Source organism: Anser cygnoides, chromosome 8, assembly GCF_040182565.1.
Source record: "Anser cygnoides isolate HZ-2024a breed goose chromosome 8, Taihu_goose_T2T_genome, whole genome shotgun sequence".
Classification (NCBI taxonomy): domain Eukaryota; kingdom Metazoa; phylum Chordata; class Aves; order Anseriformes; family Anatidae; genus Anser; species Anser cygnoides.
Genome location: NC_089880.1, coordinates 17,355,354 through 17,379,164, shown reverse-complemented (window position 1 = coordinate 17,379,164; position 23,811 = coordinate 17,355,354). Strand labels below are relative to the sequence as shown.

Here is a 23,811-nt window from a genome sequence, read left to right as displayed (position 1 = left end):
GGGGCCGGGCGGGACGAGCCCTTCCCCTCAGCCGAGCCCCCCGCCCGGTGCCCGCCGGGCTCCCCTGGGGCCGGGCCGGGCCGCAGGTGCGCGGCGCCGCCTTTGTCCGCCCAGGCCGCCGCCGCCCCGCGGCCTGTCAGCGGGCCCGCCGGCCGCAAGCCCCATTGGGCGGCGCGGCCGGTGACGCGCGGCGGGGCGGGCCCGGAGCCGAGGAGCGCCGGTTGCAGCCGGTGCCTCGCGCTGCGCTGCGGGCTGACGGGCGCTGACGGGCGGGCGGGCGGCGGGCGAGGCTCGGCGAGGGGCTCGGTGAGGGGCGAGGCGAGGCTCTGCGCCGCGGCCAGGTAAGCGCCGGGCAGCGGCCGCCGGCAGGTGCCGCACCGCCACGGCCTGCGGGGAGCGGCCCCGCGCCCTCCCGCCCCGGGGGAGCGGGGCTGGGGCTGGGGCTGGGGCTGGCGGCCGGCGCCGTGCGGGTGGGGCCGGGGGGAGGCGCCGCGCCCGGTGCCGTTACCGCTGCGCGCCCGCCTCCGCCGGGCCAGGTGTGGCGGCGGCACCTGCCGGTGCCCCGGGCTCCGCTGGGCCGCGGCCTCCTCGCTGCTGCCCGGCCCGGCTGCTCCGCCCGGAGCCCGGGGCACCCTCCTGGCTCCTGGTAGCGGCGTGTCCGGGGGGCGATCAGCCGGTGCTGCGGGGTGTGGGGGGGTAAAGCGCCGAAACGGGCTTCCCCGGGGCTCGGTTCTGCGTGGAGGTTGTCATTAACCGTGCTGCTCGGCTCGCTCTGCTCGAGTGAACACCTGGTGCGGTCCTTTCCAGCAGCAGCCCTGGGTAACGCTGCGGTGAGCCGGGAGCTCCGTGCTCACTTGCGTTTTCAGGCGTTTCAGTGGTGTGTTCTGCTGACTGCTGGCTTCCCTTGCCTGCTAGCTGAGGCGATAAGATAAGGCATCGCTCCCTTCCCCGTGTCTCAGGAGTCTCCTCTCTGTACCTGCTTAGCAGGGAGGGCGGCTGGTCAAAGGATTGCTTATCTGTTTTGGCTGCGTTCATAAACTTTTTTTGGGGGAGGAACGGAGCTCACAAGGCTTAAGTAATATCATCTTACAGGGCATCACTCATATAATTTATTATGTATTGTCTCCGTATATTGCATGTGTTTTTTTCACTCTGTGCAACCCAGCAGGCCCTGGGGGGAATGGACGAGTTCTCCCAAGTAGCGCTTTTCTTCAGCAGCTGCGGTGCTGACCAGGGCAAGGGATGTGGTAGGAGAGAGAACGGGAGGGAGAAGGGCTGCACTGTAGAACCGGGAGTTAGGATAGGCTACAAGTTCCCTTAAGGGCTTTCCCTAGTGTTTTTAAAACATCCTGTTGTAGCTAGGTAACAGTGCTTATCACAGAGTTTCATGCTAGCACATATTTTACATAGTAACCGTTTCAATTTCAGTAGGTTTCATGTAATTCATAGAAATTTACATGTTTGTTCTCTTATGCTCTTGAGAGAAAAGTTGTTGGTCTGACCGCTATTTTTTCCTTTTTTTTTTTTTAAGGAAGATAGCATTATCATGGGGACGAAAATAAAATTAATTTCCTTCTGCTTCTCACAAGATACCTGTACAAGTGCTCTTTGAAGTTGGTGACAGCATGTTGAGTAAATTTTAGAGCAGCAATACTAAAGAGGCATCCATCTGTAATTCAGCATTATAAAATCAGCCTCGTAGAGCAGTATCTTACTGCCAAAGAAGTATTTTTATAATGGATTTCTTGAATGAGAGGAGGGAGGAAGAAAGTCTTGAGTTCCTTTAGTTGCTTCTGCGCTTGCCCTGCCTGCCACACTAGAGGTAGCGAAGGAGGCTGTAGCTCTAGTAATACTACTACAGGCTGCTAAAGCCATAAAGCTTTACTCTGCTGGGATTAGAAATGGATATTTCATGTGACTAAGGGGATACAGCATGGTTTGTACTGGTCTCAGCTGCCTGTTTCACACTGCTGCCGTTATTTCCTGCGCTAACCTGTGGGCTGTATTTATCCTTCCTGTAGGCATCCTTGTAACAGCTGTTCAGCTGTTGTTTTGCAAATAGCATTATTCTGCCAGTTGCTCTGGCAGTTATTCTTTTTTCTTTTTAAGAAGTTAGAAGCCTGTGCTATGACTATGGAGATAATTGGTTCAGATTACTAGGGTAGCTACATAAAAGGAGAGGGAACGTAAAGTGGAATTAGTATTTGAATCTTTAAATATGCTGGAATGTTAATGTTTGAGTGGGGTAGGCTATGTTATTTTAGGAACAGAGGAATCTATTCTTAATCTGATAATTAACTAATGAAACGTTTGCTTGATTCTTCTTAACTGGTGGCAAGCTATGGCATGTCCTATCTGACGAAGGTTTGTGTTCTGTATGGAGTGAGTTCAGGAGCCACACACTATGAGCTCGTAACTCAGCTTTGTTGTCGCTGGTAAATCAAATTGCGTTCCATATTGAACTGAAGTTTTAGAATACGTATGAATAGTTTCCCCAATTAATTGGTATGAGAAGACTGATTTCTATTGGTATAGTACTTTGCAAGAAAGGTAGACAGTACAGCTATCAAGAAAGCCATTGCAAATGCAGTTTGGTGCATAGCACAGGCATGCTCTCCTCCAGTGTACACCAGAGAGGGTTCTAGAGTCTTTCAACAATCAGAAAGGAATCGTGGAGAGAACACCTAATGGCATGTCTTCCATTTAATTCCTACTGGTGCCATTCTGTTTCAAAGTAACACACGCTCCGAATTAGATGGTGTGAGTGCACTTCCATGAGAAGTGTTCAACTTCTCATTGTGTTCTAGTATTGTAAGCTGGAATGCAGTTTCTCGTAAATTGAGAACTTTCAGTGTAGGAAACTGGCATTTTTGATTTCTTCAATAAGGAATCCAGTGATACCAATAAAAAAATACGTTAGCAAAGCAATCTATTTTTGTTGCTGCTAATTGTTAGTAGGCTTAGGACTTGTTTTGCATTGTTGTGTTGCAAACACTATTTGCTTGTTTGGGAGATACTTGCTTGAGTTGTGGCTTTTGTTTAATATGGAAACAAAATTTCAGTTTATAAATAACAGCTACAAAGCTATGGTCATGTAGTCCATTTAGCAATAATTAGTGACATCAATTTTGATGCTCTCACTCAAAACCTTGGAAATATAACCCATGATTTCCCAGACCTTCCTGCTATAGTTTTCTGGGGAAAACGTTGGTATTCTGTGAGTAGTTGAGGTTTTCATATATTTATCCAGATATTTTATGGTAGGTTAAGTTCTCCTGCATGCAAACGTAGATGTCTACTGAGCTGGAATTTGAGAACTGCAAATTTAGATTCTAATGTTAATATATTTATCCTTTAAATTCTTTCCTGTGAATGAAGGCAAAATCTTGATATGCAGTTGTAGTGTAATCTGAAATACTTGAAGAAGGGAGGCGCTTGAAAAGCTTCAACTGAAACTGCCTGTTTCTGGGCTGTTTAAATTATTAACAGGGATGATAATCTATCGCTTTCCACCCACAACAAATGGAAGTGTGAAAGTGATTATTACTTAGCCAGTGCCCTTGCAAGTAAAGGCACTTGTTTTCTAAGTAAATGTCATTTATTAAACATTAACATTGTTTAAATACTAATTTTACAATGACACTGGCTCAAAGTCAGGAAAGCACCAAAACATTGCTTAGTTGACTCCGGGCACATCCTGTCTCAGTTCATGTGCTTTTCTGAACAGGAGTTCAGTAACGTTGGCTTTGCTTGGAGTTGTTACTCCATTTCGTACAAACTGGGGGCTGGAGGTTTTTTTACTTCAAAGCTCTTAATTGACTAAAGCGGTGGTAAAACCTTGACTTTTGTTTTTGAAATTACTACATTTGGCTTCATACTGAAAAGTGGCTTTTGTTCTTGTACTAATGCTGTCTGGAAGGAAAAAAAAATCTTGCCAGTTGTTAGGTCTTCTCAGACAGCTTGCTCATAAAGGGGATTTGGTGCGGTGGAGGACTGTTGTGTAGCACGCTTGGACTTGACACAAGTATAAAGAGTAAGTTTACCTGCTAAGCTAACTGTCTGTCAAGGTATCAAAGCAGGATTACTGCAGGTTTACCGTAGCACTCGGTTCTGATCACTTGTACCTTGTTGTGAAACAGCATTGTTCTAGGAGGTGCTTCTGGTAGGTAACTGTAACAGTGCTTTTAGCTCTCACGGTTGCATGTGGACCTCTTCTCAGAAAATGTAGTATTGCGTAGTACGTGCAATGTGGAAACTTGTCCTTCAGTCCTTTAATTTATTTAAAGAAAAATGGGTGCTTGGCTGGACTGATAAATAGATAATTGGCTGGATTGATAAATAGATAATGCAGAGTAATAGAGATGGAAAGATGCTTAGGAGATTGAAGTGACTGTGCAGACAGCATGCACCCTGCTGGTTGGTTAGTAAAGCCTATTCCACTTCCATCTCAGGGGAGTTTTGTATTAGACTGCAGAGCTTCACAACTGTTTTTTTTAGTGTTTTCTTTCCTTTTTTTTTGACTTTGAAGTTCTTCAAAATGCTGGCAAGATGGGTTTGGGAGAATTTGCATACGCAGAGTAGCTGAGTTTGAATCAGATGTATGTTGGATATTTATCTATTCTTTTTTATAGGTATTTAGATGGAACATCTAGAATCAAGTGTTTCAACTTGTCATCTGGCTTTTGGCAGTAACTGTCTTTCCAATTAATCAAGAAGAAATGCTGCTTCTTCTAAGAAGAGATAACTAGCCATGCTGAAAATGTGAATCAACTTTCCAATGTCGAGTAACAGAGTGAAATCAGATACATTTCTGTATGACTGCTGTGATAATTATGTTTTCCTAGATGCAATTAAATTCTTTTCTGGTCTGTGGAAGTAATAACCTTCCCTTCTGGAAAGTTCTTTGAAACTTATGCAGTATCAGGAGAACTTAAAACCAAAACACATTTTTTTTTCATTTGTTCTTAAATCTTGTGTTTATGTTTGTGTGGTAATAATTATCTTGCACAGGCAGAGTGTATTTATTTTTCATTTGTGAACTCGATGCTTCTGTTTTTTTAACATCTGTTATCCTGATAGGACGTGTTTGGTCTTGGCAGTCTATAACTATTGAAAAATCATCAGTTTCCCTAACTAAAAACTTTCCCAACATAAAATAATTACATAAATACATTGAATTTCAGTACTCTGCTCTCAGCAAAACAGGCAAGATTTCCCATCATATGTAGCATGTCGGCCACTTCGCTCTTGATCTCAGTTCAGCGCTGCTGAATTCCTCCTGGGCCCTTTATCCAGAAGTATCAAACCAGGACATGACCATGCTTGGTGAATGCATCGGTACCCACGGTACTGATTTACAGCAGCACGTACACTGCTGTGCTGCCTAGCTGTAGCACCGTGATCATTGCGGATTGAAAAACTGGCCCAACGCTTACCTGACTTCTTGGGTAGGATTTGTAGTCCACTCTGTTGTGCTGTGACAGCAGCACTGCTGGTGCTAGTTGGAAAACTAAATCAGAGCTCGTTCAGGTGTGCGTACATACTCTAAGGTTCCGCTTTCTCAGAATATTTCCGTATTTCAGACTTGATTTCTATAGCCTCACTGGGAACATGTTGGATATTACTAGGGTCTCTAGCCATTTTCAGTTTTTCCAGGAATCAGTTTATTGGAAAGTACACTGAAAATGGAAGAGCACGTCTGCACAATTCCCTGCCTTTTCCCAGGGGAGGATGGTCTTTTGTTAAGTATTCTTAACTTTTTTATGCAGCTGGCCTCTCTTGTACTGCTCTTGAAGACTGAAGATAACAAACTATATTATAATTAAAGAATCTGCTGGTAGAGGAACCTTGTAGCGTTTAAGTAATGACTATTCTCTAGTGTTATCTTGGTATGCTTTGCTTTCTGATGTCCTGAGCATAGCAGCACAATGAATGGACATCGGGAGTATCTGTCTGATTTCTGGAAATGAAGAGGGTAAGAATTAATTTTCTATTGTAGCACTTATCTTGGTATGCAGAATTAAGTAGATACTATTGAGACTTCCTTTAGAATGCTGGAGGGATCCTGCTGATACCATTGTTTTACGGTTATGTATTCATATTTCTCAGCATGAGGAAGACTCAGGAATGTGGATACAAGAATAAAAAGGCATTAAAAGTGAGCTTGAAAATCTAGTTCCATGCGGTTGGGAGATGTTGAACTGTACTAGTCATGTTAGTATTGGGATGAAAGATTTGGTGTACTGTTCTTTAAGATGGTTTCTGAGAAAGTTATAGAAGGTACAGCATGCCACAGATATCGGACCCAGTCTAGACATGTTGGGATTTCTTCCCTAAGCGAGATTACACCAAAAGCATAGGTGAAGAGCCAAGGAGGAGACTTTTCGTACTTACTGCTTCAAACTTGCTCACAGATTTCTTTGGAACTCAGAAGCAAGGACTGCTTGTAGTATTGGCAAAGGATTTCTGTCTTCAGCATTGCAGTACTGATTTCAAAGCTGGGACTTAAGGGGACAGCAAAGGAGGCCTGTTCTTAACTCCTTTTAGGTATCACTTGAGAGTGTAATCTGTGCTGCTTCCCTGATACTTTCCATGGCACGCTTGGGCTGGAATGTCTGACTGCTAGACATGCCTGCAGTCATCCCTGGAGAGAGTGGTCTGTTCCCACGCTGGTTGGAATAAGCATTAGCTGAGCACAGACAGGCTGTGTGCATCTGTCCTGACAAGGCAGATGTGTTTTCCAGGCTGTTCTGTTCTCTCCTCTTCACCCCCAGTCATTTCTCACTCATCCCTTCTCCTGTACTACTTGCTTAAGAACCACCAGACCTCTGAGCATTCTTAGTCTCGCAGTCCTGATTCTGTTGTGGTTTTTTTTTGTATTTTTTCCTAAATGAGATGATAATGAACTTTCATAATGCAAATGAGGTTTGTACAGGGATGTTACCCTTCTATGGTAGAAGTGTTTTCTTTGGTATTAATGTAGAACAGCCTTTGCTGCTCCTAGGGCTGCATCCTTGGTGGTGTGTATTTTTCCTACAAAAGATTAGTCCAGGCAGGACTTTTCCCCTCTTCTGGTTGCTTCCAACACATGGGTCAAGTCATGGCAAAAATTTGTAGTTCTTAGCCTCTTTTCGTCTTTGCACATTCCTATTGCGGTAGTTCTTATAAGTGCTAAATCTTTTTTTCTTCTAGTCTAGCTTTCTTCTTTGTTCAGCATGGCCTGTGACCTGTCTCCCCTTCTGTGAGTGGCTTTTAATTTTTGTGAAACTACTGATTTTGTCTAAACTGGTATAGTATGGAGTCATTCTAGAAGCTCTTGGTAATCTAGATTCAATCTCTTACGTTTGGCTTGTTTAGAAAAACGTTTACTTTATCAAAGAAATGCAACTAGTTGGTCTGACAAGCTCCGTTTAATTTTTACTTCTACATCTGCGGTGTTGACTGCCATAGTTTAGAGGTTTGTTTTATTTTTTAAAGTGGACTTTTTAAAGTGTATGTGAAGTTCATGATTGTACATTTGGGTGATAGCATGAGCTGTTCAAGGGTGGTGTTGATAATTAGAGTACATTGCTGTGGATAACATAATCTGGTACCTCAGTGCTGTCAATCCTATTCCACAAATCCATTAACAGTTCACAAAAAGGGTAGCTTGTCTACGGAGAGATCCTTCATGCATTCTTTGAACATGCTTGGCTTCAAATTTATGTTTAAATGAGTCTCGTGTACAGTTTGGGTGCTGATCCTGCTTATGTATCTGTGTCCCCTTTTTGAGACTGATGTGAACTGACTTTTTTGTTGTATCAACTTGTGTACGTCATTATGGGCTAATGCCAAGCTTAAAAGAATAGACTTCTTTGGGTTCTTAGAAGTGTGTATGTCTTCAGAAATAGCAGATCTCTCGCTAGCAGGAATCCATGCCCTTCTCCTATGTTTTTTTTAATTCAATACTGAAAATGTTATGGGGCCGAAAAGGAGGCTGAATGAAGACAGTGCTTCACTGTGAATACTAACCTCTTTGTGTTGAAAATGAATTAATGTGACTAGACTGTGTGGTGCTGCACAACAAATATTTGGGACTTGTTTTTTGTTGGGTGGTCCCAAGCTCCTCCATGTCCTCCTTTTCCAGTCAGCAGTGCTACACTTTATGTTCACTTAAAAAAAAAAATAAATAAACTAAAGCCTTGTGGAACTGCAGTTATTCGTCACGCATTAATAGGTTTTGCTGTTTGTTCAGCAATTGCCAAGCAGACTCTTGATGGTAGAGCTTCAGGTGGCTGATATTTTCAAGTTTGGAATACCAATGTGAAACTTCTGGTGCACCATTTATCATTTCCTTTCACAGGGAAATATGTGCAATGTACAAGTGTTTGAAGGAATGGAAACTAATGGAGTGCAAAAAAACCACTCTGTTTTCTATGGAAAAAGTGCTAGTTTCCTGTGAGAATACAAATTAAATAAGTTGATTGAATTGCTAATTAAATATTAGGGTGAAACAAAACATGTCTCTTAAGTGAATTTACCATTTGGCTTCTCTGTATAACCAATACAAAGCTCTGCTTTTTCCGTATTGATTGTAATCAATATTTTAGATGCTAATATATCTTTTATTAATTTTAAGCTAATGTATTTATATTTTTAGTTAATTAAAAGGATGAGAGCACAAGCTGAAAATAAATCCATAGTCTGGGGAAGCTACTGCATACAGCTTGTCTGAAGATTTACATTGCCTCCTTAAGGAAGGAGGAGGCCACAACACTAACATTTGTCTGCTTAGTGAAAACCCTTCCTCTGTTACACTGCCATCACCATCTGATATAACCTTAATTTATATTTTTTAAAAATATGCATGTCTGAGTTTGGAAGTATTGCTGGGCCACTGAAACTGTACAAACTACTGCTCACTAGAAAAGTAAATCAGAATTGATTCAGAGTCCAGATTTTGCATGGGTTGGTAGAGATCTCAGAAAGCACCCTGCGCAGTGAGAAAGCATCCCAGTGAGGATCACTGCCTAGAATGCAGAAAGCTTACTTTTGGGGAGATCAGTCATGATGCAATGACTTGCAAGACAGACAAAGCAGGTCTACTTCTCAATTTCCTCGCATTTTCTTTACCATCAGGTTGCTGTTCAACTCAAACACGCCCATCCAAAAGGCTAGCTTTGTGCCTACTTGCCACTTCTGTTTTGCAGCGATTTTTCTGTAAGCTCTCTCTCAACTACCGTCTGTCTAGCTTTAAACTTGGACTTAAACTGGGTAGTTTGTTTTTATTTTTAGCTTGTGTGCATAAATGTTTCTCACCAGTACAGGCCTTTCTAGGAGCACAGGTTGTGACCTTCTGTTTCGGCTAGAAGGCAACATCTTGAGGAGAGGGCTGGGGAAGTGCTTTTACTAAAGCTGAAGCATGTGTTTAGAATTGTTCTCCAAGCTAACTTAGTATGAGACGAAAAGTATTGTTTTTTTCCTAAGTGTATGTATCTTGTAGACTTGTAATACGACTTCATTACAAGGTTTAACCCTCAAAATACTTAACTTGGTTTCTCCCTCCCATCCAGCATTGCAAATTAGGCTCAAGTAACTCCATGCACTTGGGCAGACCTCACTGATGCAATCCATTGTCATGTGGCCTACGGGCAGGTAACGAGAACTGGCTGTGCGACAAGACTGTTGGGAGGTGATCCATCTCCTAGTGACTATTTGACCAGGGACCTGTTTTAATATCACAGACTAATTCTTTACTGGACTTTCTTAAACACAGAACAGATTCAATCCTTGCATATTGGTGGCGTTTGAGGAGAATTTAACTACATATCATTTGAGGAAGACCGTGGTCTTTTCAGGAGTGCTTCTGCGTAGCTTGGAAATGCGTAACGTGATGTAGGTAATCCTGCTCAGTCAGATTTCAAGAATAAGCCTTTTGCTTGTAAAGCAAGTCAATATGGAATAAAGCTTACTTCTAATTTAGATTAGACGGCAAGATAAAGTATTTCTCTTGAGTTAAGCGTAGCAGAGAAAGGAAGTAATAAAAATCAACACTGATATTCTGTGTTTAGGTGGCTTCAAGACACCTTTTTTCACCTGCTCAAAGGCCTTCTGTGTTGAGCCTAGGAATGTTCAAGCTGTTGGGTAGTTGGGGAAACTACTTACTATATCCTTGCCAAGTTGCATGCTAATCTAGTTTCTCAGCTTGCGGAAGTTTTGGTAGTGGCAGTGGTAGATAGTAGTTTAATTTTGCAAGGCTTTTTTTTCTTCTATCGGCTTGTGTGCTAGGCAGTTAACTTTGAAGCAGTAGCAGGGAAGGATGGTGACCCATGTAAAGTGAAAATGTAAGCATAGCCTAATTTACTAAATTTTATACTAAAAACATGTTTATGATTTTCCAGAAATGAATGGGCCAAATAGCTTGGTATAAGTAGCCTTCTCTAGAGAGAAAGGACTACCTTAAACAGTGTAAGACTTTGCAATTACTGCTGAACATAAGATGCGGACCAGTACTGTCCTGAGCACAGCAGTGCTTAAGAACTAGCTAATCCATACGCAGAGAGTTGAGATTGCCTAGCTGTGGTTAAGATCCAAGACTGTTTGAGAGGTCTTCAGGTATTTAATGGTTTGAAAGTTTGGGAAACTTCTAACGCTACTGTTACTGTAGTCTTGAACATCCTGTGCTCGAGGAACATTTGTTGCAGAGTTTGGGAATGTCTTCAGGCTTATTTTGAATACAGAAGGATAATCACTGAAGTTTAATCATCATTTGTGACCTTCTTCAGAAGGAGCTAGAAAGAAGCTTTCTCTAATCTTGTTTGCATGTTGTTTGGCATTCAGTGGAATGCAGATGCAAAAATACAGATCTAAAAGATCCTAAAACTAAATCTCCGTGCATGCAAGTGGTCAAAGTACAAGTTTTGGAAGACCATATATCAAATGGATTGGATCGAGTATTCTATCGCTTGGATTGAGTATTCTGTCACTTCTCAGTAGAAAGCAGAAACAAAAAGCAGTAGGTGTGTGAAGGCATCTGCTGAGGCTGTGTAGCAGTCGTGTTCTTCGTGAATTCGGACCTGTCCTAGGACTCCTGCAGTTCCTGGGCTTTTTGTTGTTTAGGGACGCTTAAAAAAGGAGATGGTGGCATGCCTATAGAATGGGAAGTTTTAACCAGAAAAGATGTGTTGGGGGTGAATGAGTAAGGTTTGTTCCTTTTTTCCTTCGGTAATATTCATGAGGATTTATTTATTTATCTATTCCAGTGTCACTGGAATACCTGTCAAAGTATGCTTTAGTTGTATAAAATATATTTTGATTAACTGTCAGAAACATCTGTTCAGTACTTAAGGCTATTTTTTAAGTTGTGTAAAACGAAACCTCCTGCCAGGTATTGGCTTTTGTAGCCCATCATCATCTGGGGAGAAGTGTCATGTCAGAGCCACCCCTAACCAAGTGTGCCTACAATTATATAAGCAGTGACCAAGTGGCAGAGTAATGCAACATTAAGCAACCTTTTGGGGGAGCAGAGAAGTTTCTGGTGGTAATAGGTAACATTTTTCAGAATGGTAGCTTCTTACTCATATGCTGGATTTGTTTGTATTGAAGTTGTAAGCATGAAGTAATTAAAAATTACCTAGATAGTAGTGAATGTTATTACTTTATTTTTCTGGCCTGAGGCATGGTTCCAGCCTGGGGTAACTCCTGAAGTCATCACTTAGCTTGGGGCTAAATTTCTTTCTCTCATCTTCTGAGAAAGAGTGCCAATTGAATTAGGCCACTTTGAAAAGCTTTTATGGCTCTGATATGGGTTGAAAGCAGCTGGAGATGAGAGTCATCAAGCCCATTACACTTCAGCTTTTTTCCATTTGATTAGTCAGTCTTGGCATACAGATAAGATCTGAAAGAAAACTGTCTTGAGCAAAATTATCATTAATAATTCACATGTTTACATTATACTTGTATATACTGTGTATTTCTCCAATGGGAAAGTTGATTTTGCATACGTGGAATTGTAATAAATACGCATGCTTCATCAGGAGGTTACAAAAGTGGTCATTAAGATGACCAGAAATTAAATATCTAAGCCCTTAATACTGAGATGCTCACTTTCTGCTAGAAACTGTTCTAAATCCCCAGTAAGAATGTAGCTTTTTTTCTAGGATATGCAATAGGGCCTAACAATTTAATTTGATGGGTTTAGTGTTTTGATGGGTTTCTGTGTTTTTACACCTGTGAATTTATGTCCAAGCCCCAGAGAATTATTACAGAAGAACTGATTTTAAAGATACTTACAGACCGGTTTTTGCAAGTTGAGCTGCAGTGAATGAAGAAATTGCAATTTCTCAGCTGTGGTTATAACACCTCAGCTGCAGGAGTAGCAACTTCTTATGTAAATGCAAAACCGTTTGTGCTTAAATGGCTTTTTTAGCACTTAGGTGACAATGACAAGGGCTGTTACTCCATCTCTACTTCACAGAAAGCATGCTTGGGTAGTGACCCAGTAAATATTTCACAGGGGTGGTATCTTAAAGGATTCTAACTAGAACTTTAGCTTATTAAATGTTAGACCTTAAAACACTGCTGTGGAAAGACTACTGAAGTGCTGTTGTATTACTCAGCTGTGGGGATCCAAATGTTTCATGATCTGATGATACCTTATTTCTCTCCAGGAGCATATTACAACCATCCTGTCCTTCTTCAGCTGCTTTACCTTGAGCCGGCCTGGTAAGTTTCTGCATTTTATTAAAAGTGGCCTTGTCAAATCAAGAAATACTAATTTAATTTTGGCCATTCCTCTCTCTTCAAATGTGAATGTAGGATAAGAATATGGTTCTGACTTAATTCTGCTATTTGTATTTTTATAGCAGCTTGTCAACTCTGTTGGAAATTAAAAGTACAGTAAGAGTACATCAGGAAAAATACAGAACATCACCATTCCTTGTTATCTGTAGTGCTTAACAAAATTTTATAGTAAGTTTGCCTCCAAACTGGCAGTGTCTGTGGTATTGCTTTTGACAGTGGACAATTTGTTTCACAAAGTAAAATATGGCCCTCCATTTTTGAGAAACCTACCTTTCTGCCAAACTTGGGTGTATCAAAATTGACTGAACTATTTCTCAAAGTCTTGTATGTTGAGTATTTTATTTTCATAGAGCTGTTTGGCTGTAAAAAAAAAAAAATACTTTCCAGTGAAATAGTTAGCTGTAGGCTGTTTCCTCTTTTTTCTTTTGTTGATATGATGGTGTAAAACTTTGACTTCACACTCTAGATGTTCATGTCCGAATGTGCTCTGTTCCATTTTGTGTAGCTCTAGCAGTGCAGAGCTTAACAGGTCCTGATGTCTGCAGTAAGGCATTAGTTGTGCTGAAAGCTGAATATTTGCTCTATATTTTAATGGCTTCACCCAAGTAAAGTATATTCAATGTTTTTCCATCCAGAATGAAGACAAATGTGAAGATGGCATGTCCAAGGAATTTTAAAAGGTGTAGACCTCCTGACTGAGAGGTGCTGTATATTTCATTCTCTTTAATTAAGTAAGTATTAATCAAATGTATGCTGCTAGGGGTTAAATTTGCCAATTACATACATGTGTGTGTATGTATATGTGTGTATGTGAATGACAATAATGCACAATAACAATGTTAGAAAGCTACATTTTCAATTCTCTTGGTAGGAGAAAGGAAATTATATGTAAGGATATGTAATGCAGAACTGTTGTTTCAAGAAATTTTGTTCACTCTTTATTCTTTACAAATTGGGTGGAATGATTTTAATTCAGTAGAAAATTCTAAATTACAAGAGCAATCCTTTTACAGTATTGCTCTGATTTTTGGCATTCTTAATAAAAGAGAAATAACTGTAGTTACATAAACTTAGGATAGAGGTCAAAGACTGCTAGTAATATCTCAGGCACTTAACTCCTACCTGCTTGTTCTTTTTACTTGACTAGTACCCAAATGCTTGATCAAAGCATTTCTCCTAATTTCTGGTGCTAGTTTAATATAAAAATAAATTAAAAAAAAAATAAATCATGGCTATGGTTAAGTATCAGGAATTCTTGGATCCTTTTTCTATACTTTGAATACTAGGCCAATATTTCATATTAGATTTACAAATCATGAAAATGGTGATAAGCTTCAAGTGTTTAATGGTGAGATAAACTGTTTTAACCATTCTCTAAGGATGTCTTTTCTTTTTTCCTCTACCAGCTGCTGTTCTCTCACAGGTGAAAGTCATGATCACGCTAACAGAACTCAAATACTTAGCAGATGCCCAGTCATCCTACCACATACTAAAACCATGGTGGGATGTCTTCTGGTATTACCTCACCATGATAATGCTGCTAGTTGCTGTGCTTGCTGGGGCTCTCCAGCTTACTCAAACCAGAGTGTTGTGTTGTCTTCCTTGCAAGCTAGAATTTGACAATCATTGTGCCGTGCCTTGGGATTTAGTTAAAACCAACCTTAACATGTCTGCTAGCTCTACAGCACAGATAATCATCCCGCTTAAAATCCAGAATGATCTCCATCGGCAGCAGTATTCCTATATTGACGCAGTATGTTATGAGAGACAGCTTCATTGGTTTGCCAAATTTTTTCCATACCTAGTGCTTCTGCATACCTTTATTTTTGCAGCTTGCAGTAATTTCTGGCTTTACTATCCTAGTACAAGTTCCAGGCTTGAGCACTTCGTAGCAATTCTTCAGAAGTGTTTTGATTCTCCATGGACAACACGTGCCCTCTCAGAAACAGTTGCCGAGCAGTCTGTGAGGAAGTTGCCAATAGCCAAATCCAAAGCAGTGATTTCATCACCTGGGAGTTCAGTAGATATAGGGGCTAGCAGACAGTCCCTGCCATATACGCAACCTGGCTTGGAAACAACTGGAAGAGAAAACTCCTCGAGTGTTCTTGACAAAAAAGAAGGGGAACAAGCTAAAGCTATATTTGAAAAAGTGAAGAAATTCAGAGTACACGTTGAAGAGAAGGATGTCATATATAAAGTGTATATGAAACAGATCATAGTCAAAGTCCTTGTGTTTGTAATAATAATAATTTATGTTCCCTATTATTTATCCTTTATTACACTTGAAATAGATTGTGTAGTTAATGTTCAAGCCTTTACAGGTTACAAAAGGTACCAGTGTGTTTATTCACTAGCAGAAATTTTTAAAGTTCTAGCTTCGTTTTATGTTGTTTTAGTGATCTTCTATGGCTTAACTTGTACGTACAGTTTGTGGTGGATGTTAAGAAGTTCACTTAAGCAATATTCTTTTGAGAAGCTGAGAGAGAAGAGTAACTACAGCGATATACCTGATGTAAAGAATGACTTTGCGTTTATTCTCCACTTGGCAGATCAGTATGATCCTCTTTATTCCCAGCGATTTTCAATATTCTTGTCTGATTTGAGTGAAAACAAACTGAAACAGATTAATCTGAACAATGAATGGTCAGTGGAAAAACTGAAAAATAAACTAGTAAGAAATTCCCAGGACAAGATTGAACTTAACCTTTTTATGTTAAATGGTCTTCCAGACAGTGTATTTGAACTGACAGAAATAGAAGTCCTAAGCTTGGAACTTATTCCCGAAGCCAAACTTCCTTCTGCTGTGACCCAGCTAGTCAATCTCAAAGAACTCAACGTTTATCATTCATCACTAACTATGGATTATCCAGCAGTGAGCTTTTTAGAAGAAAATCTGAAAACATTACGTCTGAAATCGAGTGAGATGGGAAGAATTCCCTTTTGGGTCTTTCATCTGAAAAACCTTAAAGAATTGTGCTTAACGGGATATTTCGTGCTAGATCATCACAACTCCATTTACAATGAAAGCTTTCAGGGACTAAAAAATCTGAGATCAATTCATTTAAAAACCAACCTTTCCCGTATACCTCAAGTGGTTACAGATCTTCTGCCTTCTTTGCAACACTTGTCTATCAACAACGAGGGAAATAAATTGATAGTGCTAAATAACTTGAAGAAGCTGGTAAACCTGAGAACCTTGGAATTAATCTGCTGTGATCTAGAGCGCATTCCCCATTCTATTTTTACCCTAAACAATTTGCATGAAATTGACTTAAAAGAAAATAATCTCAGAACAGTGGAAGAAATAATTAGTTTTCAGCATCTTAAGAACCTTTCTTGCTTAAAACTGTGGCACAACAGCATTTCATACGTTCCAGTGCAGATTGGTGCATTATCAAACCTGGAACAGCTGTACCTAAATTACAATAATATTAAAAATGTTCCATTGCAGCTATTTCTTTGCAAAAAGTTGCAATACTTGGATCTTAGCTATAATAAGCTAACCTCTATACCTGAAGAAATCAGTTATCTGACCAATCTGCAGTACTTGGCTTTGACAAAAAACCATGTAAGTAGAACTTTGAATTACTACTTAAAAAAAGAAAATCAAATACTGACTTAACCTCCCATTCCTTCTGGAGCAGTCCCTGATTCAAAACGTTTTTGTAGTGCTCGTGATTGAAGTAAGCCAGGTAGAGCTGAAAGAAGGTAGTACTTGTTTAATTGCTAGAACTTTGGTGTCATAAAAGCTTGTTTAATACTAAGTACTGTCTTGGTCCTAAAGTGCCTTCAGGGCTCTGATCCATAATCACAGATAGCATAGGCTGGGACGGATGCTAAAATGTACCTTCCATTTCCCTGCACCCATCTATCCTATGTAGTATATTAATGGCAATAATCTGTGTTAAATTTTTACCTGAAGTGGCCAAAGTGAAAGCTTTAGTGAATCAGCAGCTAGTTTATGAGCAGCACAGCTGTCTGATTGGGAGGAGGGAAATAGCTGGTAACCTCAGCAGCAGTGCTGAACTGAGAGGCTTGTTATTGTGGGGTTTATGACCTGAGGACTTTTGTTCAGGTTTCAAATTGCTTTCACTAGTAAGGTTGTTTTTATATGTTAATAGTGTGGACCGGGATTAATTACCGCTGTGCTGCTTGTACAGGTTTCACAACACTGGAGCTGCTAATGTCTCTCCACAGAATCTGTGCTTTGTCTTTGTTAAATGATTCTTAGGAGATGGCGGTCTATTTATCTCCCCTGTCACCTGCGCATGCACATGTTTGTACACAACCCTGCGTGTGCACACATGCATATGCTCTCCCCTGCCATGCTTCTGCCTTGACTTCTGCCAGTAGCTAAGCATTTACTTAACAAAAAATTGCATATAAAATGTTGTAGCGTTCTCAAGCACTTTCTCACCTAACGATAAAAACGTTAGTTATCCCTTCCATGTCCCTCCATAAACTAAGAGCTTTCTTACCTTAAAATAAAATCGGGAAATGTAAAAACTTGCAGCTATGTGCAAGTTAACATATTTTAACTTAGGTTATTTTTGTTCTTTCCTTTTTCTAGATTGAAATGCTGCCTGATGGATTATTTCAGTGCAAAAAGCTGCAATTTCTTCTTCTGGGAAATAACAGTCTGATGAATTTGTCCCCTTGCGTGGGTCAGCTACTGAATCTTGTTCAATTAGAGCTCATTGGAAACTATCTTGAATCACTTCCTGCTGAACTAGAAGAATGTCAGTTCCTAAAACGGAATAGTCTAATTGTAGAAGAAAGGTTGTTAAAAACACTTCCACCTCGTGTAAGGGAGCGTTTGCAGACATGCTCAGATAAGTGCTAAGCTTGAAATGAAACTCTACATCAGTGCATCCTGTAAGCCTTTTCACTTAATACTCTCTAAAGATCTGTATAGATGGAGAGAATAGCAGTTTACAGATTAGTCTTAAACCTAAATGCATTGAACAGAGTTGATTGTAGTGGAAAATAAAAATGGACTTGAACAAAAAATACAGCCTTTAACAGGTAATCACATATTTGGAAAGTCTGAAATATGAATTGCCAATTTGATTCTACTATTTGAAATAACTTAGTTAAATGTTTATGATAGTATCGGAATGGAAGAGTTGATTGCCTGGCTACAGTGAGTGTGTATATACTTTTTTTTTTCCTATGGGAAATTTTTTTCTGTTGATAGTGATAATTTTAAACAGTTTCATCTCCTGCCATATGAGGCCTAAAAACTGTCTGGAATTAGTTTCTAAATGTGAACTCTTCACTAACTTCGAATATCTTAAATTGAGAATTTAAACTGTTTGAGCAGTTCAATTGCATGGGATATACTGAAAATCATTTTTCAAGATACCTTAATTTTTGAAGATTTTTGACAAGTACTAAGCACTAATTTTATAATCGTGGAAGATGCCATTTATGTCTTGCTATTAAAACCAGTTGGGCAATAATATCTGAAATCAGTTTCAGTATTTTTGTCTTAAATAGTAAGTACAAAATGTTGCCTAGAAATTGGGAGGAACCAGAAGAATCTGGAATAACTGTTGTGCACATGTACTAGTCAAATTTTACAGTACTGATTTTCATAGATAATGACGGCAAACAGAACACGATAAGGTTATAAAGCTGTCTTCTGTGTGTTGTGAGCATCCCAGGTGTCACTGTAATCTATGTTGCTATTTAATGTTTTTTTATAACCTCTCACTGACTGACTGCCTCAGTGCTTCTCCATGCCCAGTTATGGTATTTTGGTGGCTGAGGAGAGGAAGAAAGAGGTATGTGTTAGATAGGAACTGAAAAACAAAGTTAAAACAAACCAAATAGTCACACAGTTCATAAGTACCTGGGAGGGAAAACCAGGAAAACGTTATAAACTTTGTCTCTTTGAGGGATGGAATAATTTCATAATTAACAGTGGTGAAATAAGTTCTTATGCCATCCTTAATACTTGCAAAACTGGATGGAAATAAAATGGTTCCTGACTTTATTCATTTTTCTGCTGTGCGCTGTTTTATTGTACTTGAAACTTAACTCTGCAGACATTTATTATGCTCACTTAAGAAGTTCTGCCCCTGGAAAAAGAAAAGAGCATGCTTTCCAAAAAACACAGATTTGAAACCTTCTTGTAGTATATTAAAGTTTTTAAAAACAATCTTAGTTATAGTAAAATAAATGTGATAAATTGTGCTCTTAAAGACTTCATTGCCATCAAGTGTGCTAACTATACATTCCAGTTTGCAATAACAAATAATCACAGATAAGCCAGTTTTAGTATTAGACTGTTTCTAGTCATCTCTTGCTTCCATTTCAGTGCCACTTCTGTGGAGAGTAAGGTTTATTTTGAATGAAAATACCAAAAGTGAGTGATCAGCGTGGAAGTAGGAGATGTCTCTGCAGTAGCAGTGCAAGAGGTACCTCTTTATTCACTGTACTGATGGTATTCCAAAGACTCTGTAGTTAGAGCACTTTTCTTCTCAGGGACCAAAATGTGTAATTATTATGTTTTATGTAGTTCTAGAAATGGTTAGTGTAAGCTGATTAGTTGTTTTTATGTGCAGATCAGTACAGTTTGAATAGTCTTTCATAGCAACCGTATGTAGCTCTCCCAAACTCTATTTTCATCTAAGTTTGAGTTGTGTAATAGTTCCGTGGGAATTGACGTGGTTCACAAACACAGCCAGTCTGGTAGATGTGATCGATTAAACTGGAGTATGGTGATTTGCACCCCTGTGGCTGGAGCTTTGTTAATAATTGTAGTACACTAGGGAATGCTTCATGTCATAATTTGACACCTGAGACTTGCGGCTTAGTAATTTTTTGAAAAAATAGGCAAGTATTTTCTTTAAAGCTTTTTTGAAATTGAAAAGCTGTATTGAAAAAGTTGAATAAACAAGTAACTGTGTACATGGTTTTGGCCAATAACTTCAGTTTTTTAGCAGTGAATCTGCCCTTTGCCACAGTCAACACAACTGATAGGTGAGCAATGATCTTAAGTATGCATTTTATGGTAGTTCTGCCAGAGTGAAATAACACAAAACTTTGAAAGGTACTTCATTTCTGTAATGTGTAATCTCAAGTCCTTTAAGGAAATGGTTAAAAAAATGCATAAGTATCAAACAATGTTTTATAATTTAAGTAGTTTACGTTTTTTCATTCAGACATCTTTTTCAGTGTGCACCACCTTAAGAGGGTTGGATTTTTTCACTGTGTGTTTGAGTGTTTACAAGACATCCAGAGAAAAGCCAGAAAGGTTAAAGGCTAGAATCTCTAGCCTTGCTTTCAATCCACAGTGTGCCTTTATTATCCATTTTTCTACCATTAAGCTCAATCCCAATGTTTAGAAGAGAGGACGGAGACGCATACAACCCTGAATTTCTTGAATTTATTTCAGCTGTGACCTTAATATTCAGTATTTCTTCAAAGAGAGGAGGTTTTCAGGGAATCAATCTGAATACATTGTCATAAGCTTTATACAATAAGTGGTACTGGCATCTAGTCTTTGTATTAAACAATCGCTTCCAATCAAAAAAAGGCTTTTCAAGTTGTTTGTGTTGTGTTGTTTGAGAACTTTGTATTGTGTCCTTCCATATCATGAATGCTTTTTTTAAAAAAATTAAATTTTTTGCATTACAATTCTATGAACTGTTCTTTATTTCCCAAATGAGATGTTGCATCTAATGCAAAGCTCAAGAGTTTGCTTCCAGCTATCTGTATCTACGTGCCTAGTAGGCATGTCTGCTTCAGGAAGGTGTGGAAAAAATGGATGCTCTGCTCTTCCATTTTGATAAAAGTTCTCATGTTCTGGGCCAGGAGAGAAGCTCTTGTGTTGGTTAGAACTAAACTTGTGTCTTAATTGTTGTTAGAGAAACTGCAGGTCCCCCAGTTTGATTTTTGGGAGCTCAGTAAATATGGAATGCAGCCCGGACTTGTACTGGGAGAAGTGGGAAGGCAATGATTCTCTTCCCAGCTTGGCTTTTTCCCAAAAAATAATGCTGCATGTAGTAAGCCATGCATATGTTTTAAGTATTGTGTGTTCTGTGAGCTTGAGGATCTCGCATCTCTTGAAATACAAGATGGTACCTGATGGTGGTTGTTTTATTATTTCTTTTTGTGGGAAACCGTGGTTTGGCTCTTCTGTTTTGAAGAAAAGGAGGCAAAAACAAACATGCATGCAAGTCATGTTACATGTTCAATTGCTAGCTTTGTATCTTTCAAAATAAGAACCTTCCTAGCCAGTTTTACAGAACTATCTCTATTTCTTCTTGGAGATGAAATTAAGTTTCAGGCTTCTTCAGATCCACATATTCTGTCTTCATGGGAATTTATTTATTTATTTATATTCTAATGGCTTGGGTTTTTTGCCAGTAGACTTGCATCATCATTGGTATACAGACTTTCCATCTTCAGAATGTGAGTCAAAGTTCTCTCTGTAATCATTTATAAGTAAATCTTTCCCTCTTCCCTTTCCACCCCAATAAATGCTGGGATTATAGAGGGCAATATGGGACCAGCCAAAGTAGAGTCTACTAGTAAGCACCTGATCCCAAATCCTGAAAGCAGAAGGCAGTGCGTGGCATCCTATGGATTGCTTATATCAAAGATTTTATGGAACTCTGGATATTTCTAGAGATTAGTAATTGCCCAAGCTCTTAGTTTATTCAGCCTTACTGAGTGGGCAAGTCCCTCAAATGCCCAAGCATGGCAACTTGTTTCCCAGAGAGTGGTATTGGCTTTACTGTAGTGCTTGAGGCTTTCTGGAACAATGCTGGATGTTTTATGGTGGAATGGTTTCAGACATGGCTGATCAGGAAAGCCAAACTGAACCTTATTTTAATCAATGGATACAAACATGTTTAAGCTAGCATTGAACATACAAGTTGTGTTTTTAGCTTTGATTCATTCTTTTTTGTTTGTTCCCAAGTGTTGAGCTCTGCACTTCTGACACCCTGCACACCCAGTGGGAGATTTGTGTATCTTAGTTGAAATCTAGGATGTTAAAGTGGTCCCATTCACTCGCAGCAGTAAACTAAGGGGCTTCCAGGTCCTCAGGTCACTTGCTCTGGGGCTCTGTGTGTGTAGGGTGTTTTGGGGGGTGGGGTGAATAGTTCAGTATGTTTTCCAGCTAGCATCAAAATGGTTCCAATCTGGCTGTTTCTGCCAGCTAAAAGCAGGCGCTGTCACTGCAGCATACTGTTTAGTTCCTAGTGGAGGCTGTTGGCAGTAGCTTGTGCATCTCGGCGAATTTCAATTGAGATGCAGAGACTGCAGCTTACTTGCTGTCACGATGGAATTGGCAGCTAACGTGGACTGGCAACAGAGGAGGGATTGTAGTTGACTGATAGGAAGCATCAAGCAGTAATACTACAGCACTGTGCGCTTGTAGGACATGGCAATGTCGCTGGAATTCCTGTGTCTGGAGAAGGCGCCGTCCTGGCGTTACACAAAGATTTTGGCCCTGTCCTCTGCTGCCAGGACGCGTAGGTGATGGAGGGGGCAGCAGCAGCCCACTCCAGGGCTGGACTGGCCTCTGAAAGGGCTTAGGCACTAACTCAGTTTAGTGTGTTTAGTAACTGAGCTGTTACAATTCTGTCTTGTGGCTTCCTTATGTTCCTCCACTTAAGTGAATATATCTGTTCTTTGTCCAACCTCTAATAACTTTCAATCTATTTTTATTATATTTCGTACCACAGTGTGCTGCTCTTCGCGAAGCAGCAGCTAAAACTTCCTTTGTCTTTTCCGCTCATACTTGCATATCTGACCATTGCAGAACAAATGCTCTTGTCAAAATACTTTGTAAAGCAACTAACAGGATTAGTATTTGAAAAGTGTGCAAGGATGAAAGCTGTCTGTAGTGGAGGTCTGTAGAAATGCCAGTCACTGCAAACTCACTGCGGTCTCAGTAGCAGCAAAACATTAATTATTTTGCTAGTTTTCTGCTGTTTTAACAAGCTGAATTATCTTGCTACAGTCTGACAGGCACCAAAGTCAATAGGAAAATGGGATAAGGATCAAAACCTCCCATTGTGATGGTTGCTTAGGGTGCAGCTTTGCACTTGCTTGCAAAGTAATCATGCTTTGCTGCTGCTCCTTGTAGTACTTTCTTACAACCAAATGACAATGCCTTCTGTGGGTGAGCTATAATGCACACACGTATCTGGCTACAGGGGCTCACATTGAATCTGGATCTAGTATTAAGCGTGTCTAGGAGACGGTAATGTACTGAATATGTTCTTTTATCTTAGTAAGATCTTAAAGTAAGATACTAATGAAGTGGAAAGTATAAGCATAAAAGATACTTAAAACTTATCAAGAATTTATAAATAGCACGTCTTGAAATAATCCTATTGGATGACACATGCTCAATTACCTCAGCCGCAATGGTTGCCTAAAACTTTACGAAAATGAGGGGAAGCCAATCAGACCGATCAAGGTGTGCAACCTGTGATAGTCGGTTGTAAAGCAAGATGCTTCTACTCCTGAATCAGTTCCTTATTCTGGCTGGCAAGAGAGACAGCCTGTTTTTATTCAAAGCAGCCTGTCTTGTTACAGAAAGCACATGAAGTAACTTGATGGCTATGCAGGGATTTACTCTGTAAGGTGCTGAGTTTTTGAGTAACTGCTCATGTGAATGAGCTTGACTCCTACCCGAAGTCAGTGGGAGTTCAGGGTATTCATACTACTTCAAATAACCCTTGTTATTCTCAAAGATGCCTTGATAAAAGGAGCTTGTAAAACAATGATTTGTTTTCTGTCTGTTCTGTGGGGATAAATCGTAACACATGCATGAAAAGGAAATGGGGAACAGTTATCTCTTTTAAAAAATGGTTAGAAACAAGCAACAATGTCAAAGGCAAGGACATATGAATCTTATTTGTTTTAAATCTGTTTTCATGCCAAGTGTGTGTGGTTTTGCTAGCTTGAGAAATAAATCAACTAACTGGTCTTAACTGATAACATTCTTCCCTGCATTGGTTCAGAGGAAACTTTGATATACTTTAGGTACAAACTCAGTTCCAAATT

At 39.9% G+C, this 23,811-nt stretch overlaps 1 protein-coding gene across 2 annotated transcripts; it reads left to right on the top strand.

Moving 5' to 3' along the window:
• Positions 1 to 183: 183 nt before the first annotated feature.
• On the top strand, positions 184 to 20,424 carry LRRC8B (leucine rich repeat containing 8 VRAC subunit B). 2 transcript variants are annotated; one of them, XM_067001218.1, is made up of 5 exons: positions 184 to 341; positions 12,648 to 12,702; positions 13,416 to 13,511; positions 14,187 to 16,348; positions 17,351 to 20,424. In XM_067001218.1, exons 4-5 carry the CDS (start codon positions 14,213 to 14,215, stop codon positions 17,621 to 17,623), a joined length of 2,409 nt encoding a protein of 802 aa, XP_066857319.1. In that variant the 5' UTR covers positions 184 to 341; positions 12,648 to 12,702; positions 13,416 to 13,511; positions 14,187 to 14,212; the 3' UTR covers positions 17,624 to 20,424. The 2 variants fall into 2 exon arrangements, with proteins under 2 accessions (XP_066857319.1, XP_047915018.1); XM_048059061.2 differs by lacking the exon at positions 184 to 341 and adding an exon at positions 9,783 to 9,873.
• The last annotated feature ends 3,387 nt before the right edge of the window (positions 20,425 to 23,811 follow it).

Coding starts and splice junctions, on each gene's coding strand:
- LRRC8B (XM_067001218.1), top strand. CDS start 14,213: ATGATCACGCTAACAGAACTCAAATACTTAGCAGATGCCCAGTCATCC. Junction 16,349..17,350: donor TGGCTTTGACAAAAAACCAT/GTAAGTAGAACT, acceptor TCCTTTTTCTAG/ATTGAAATGCTGCCTGATGG.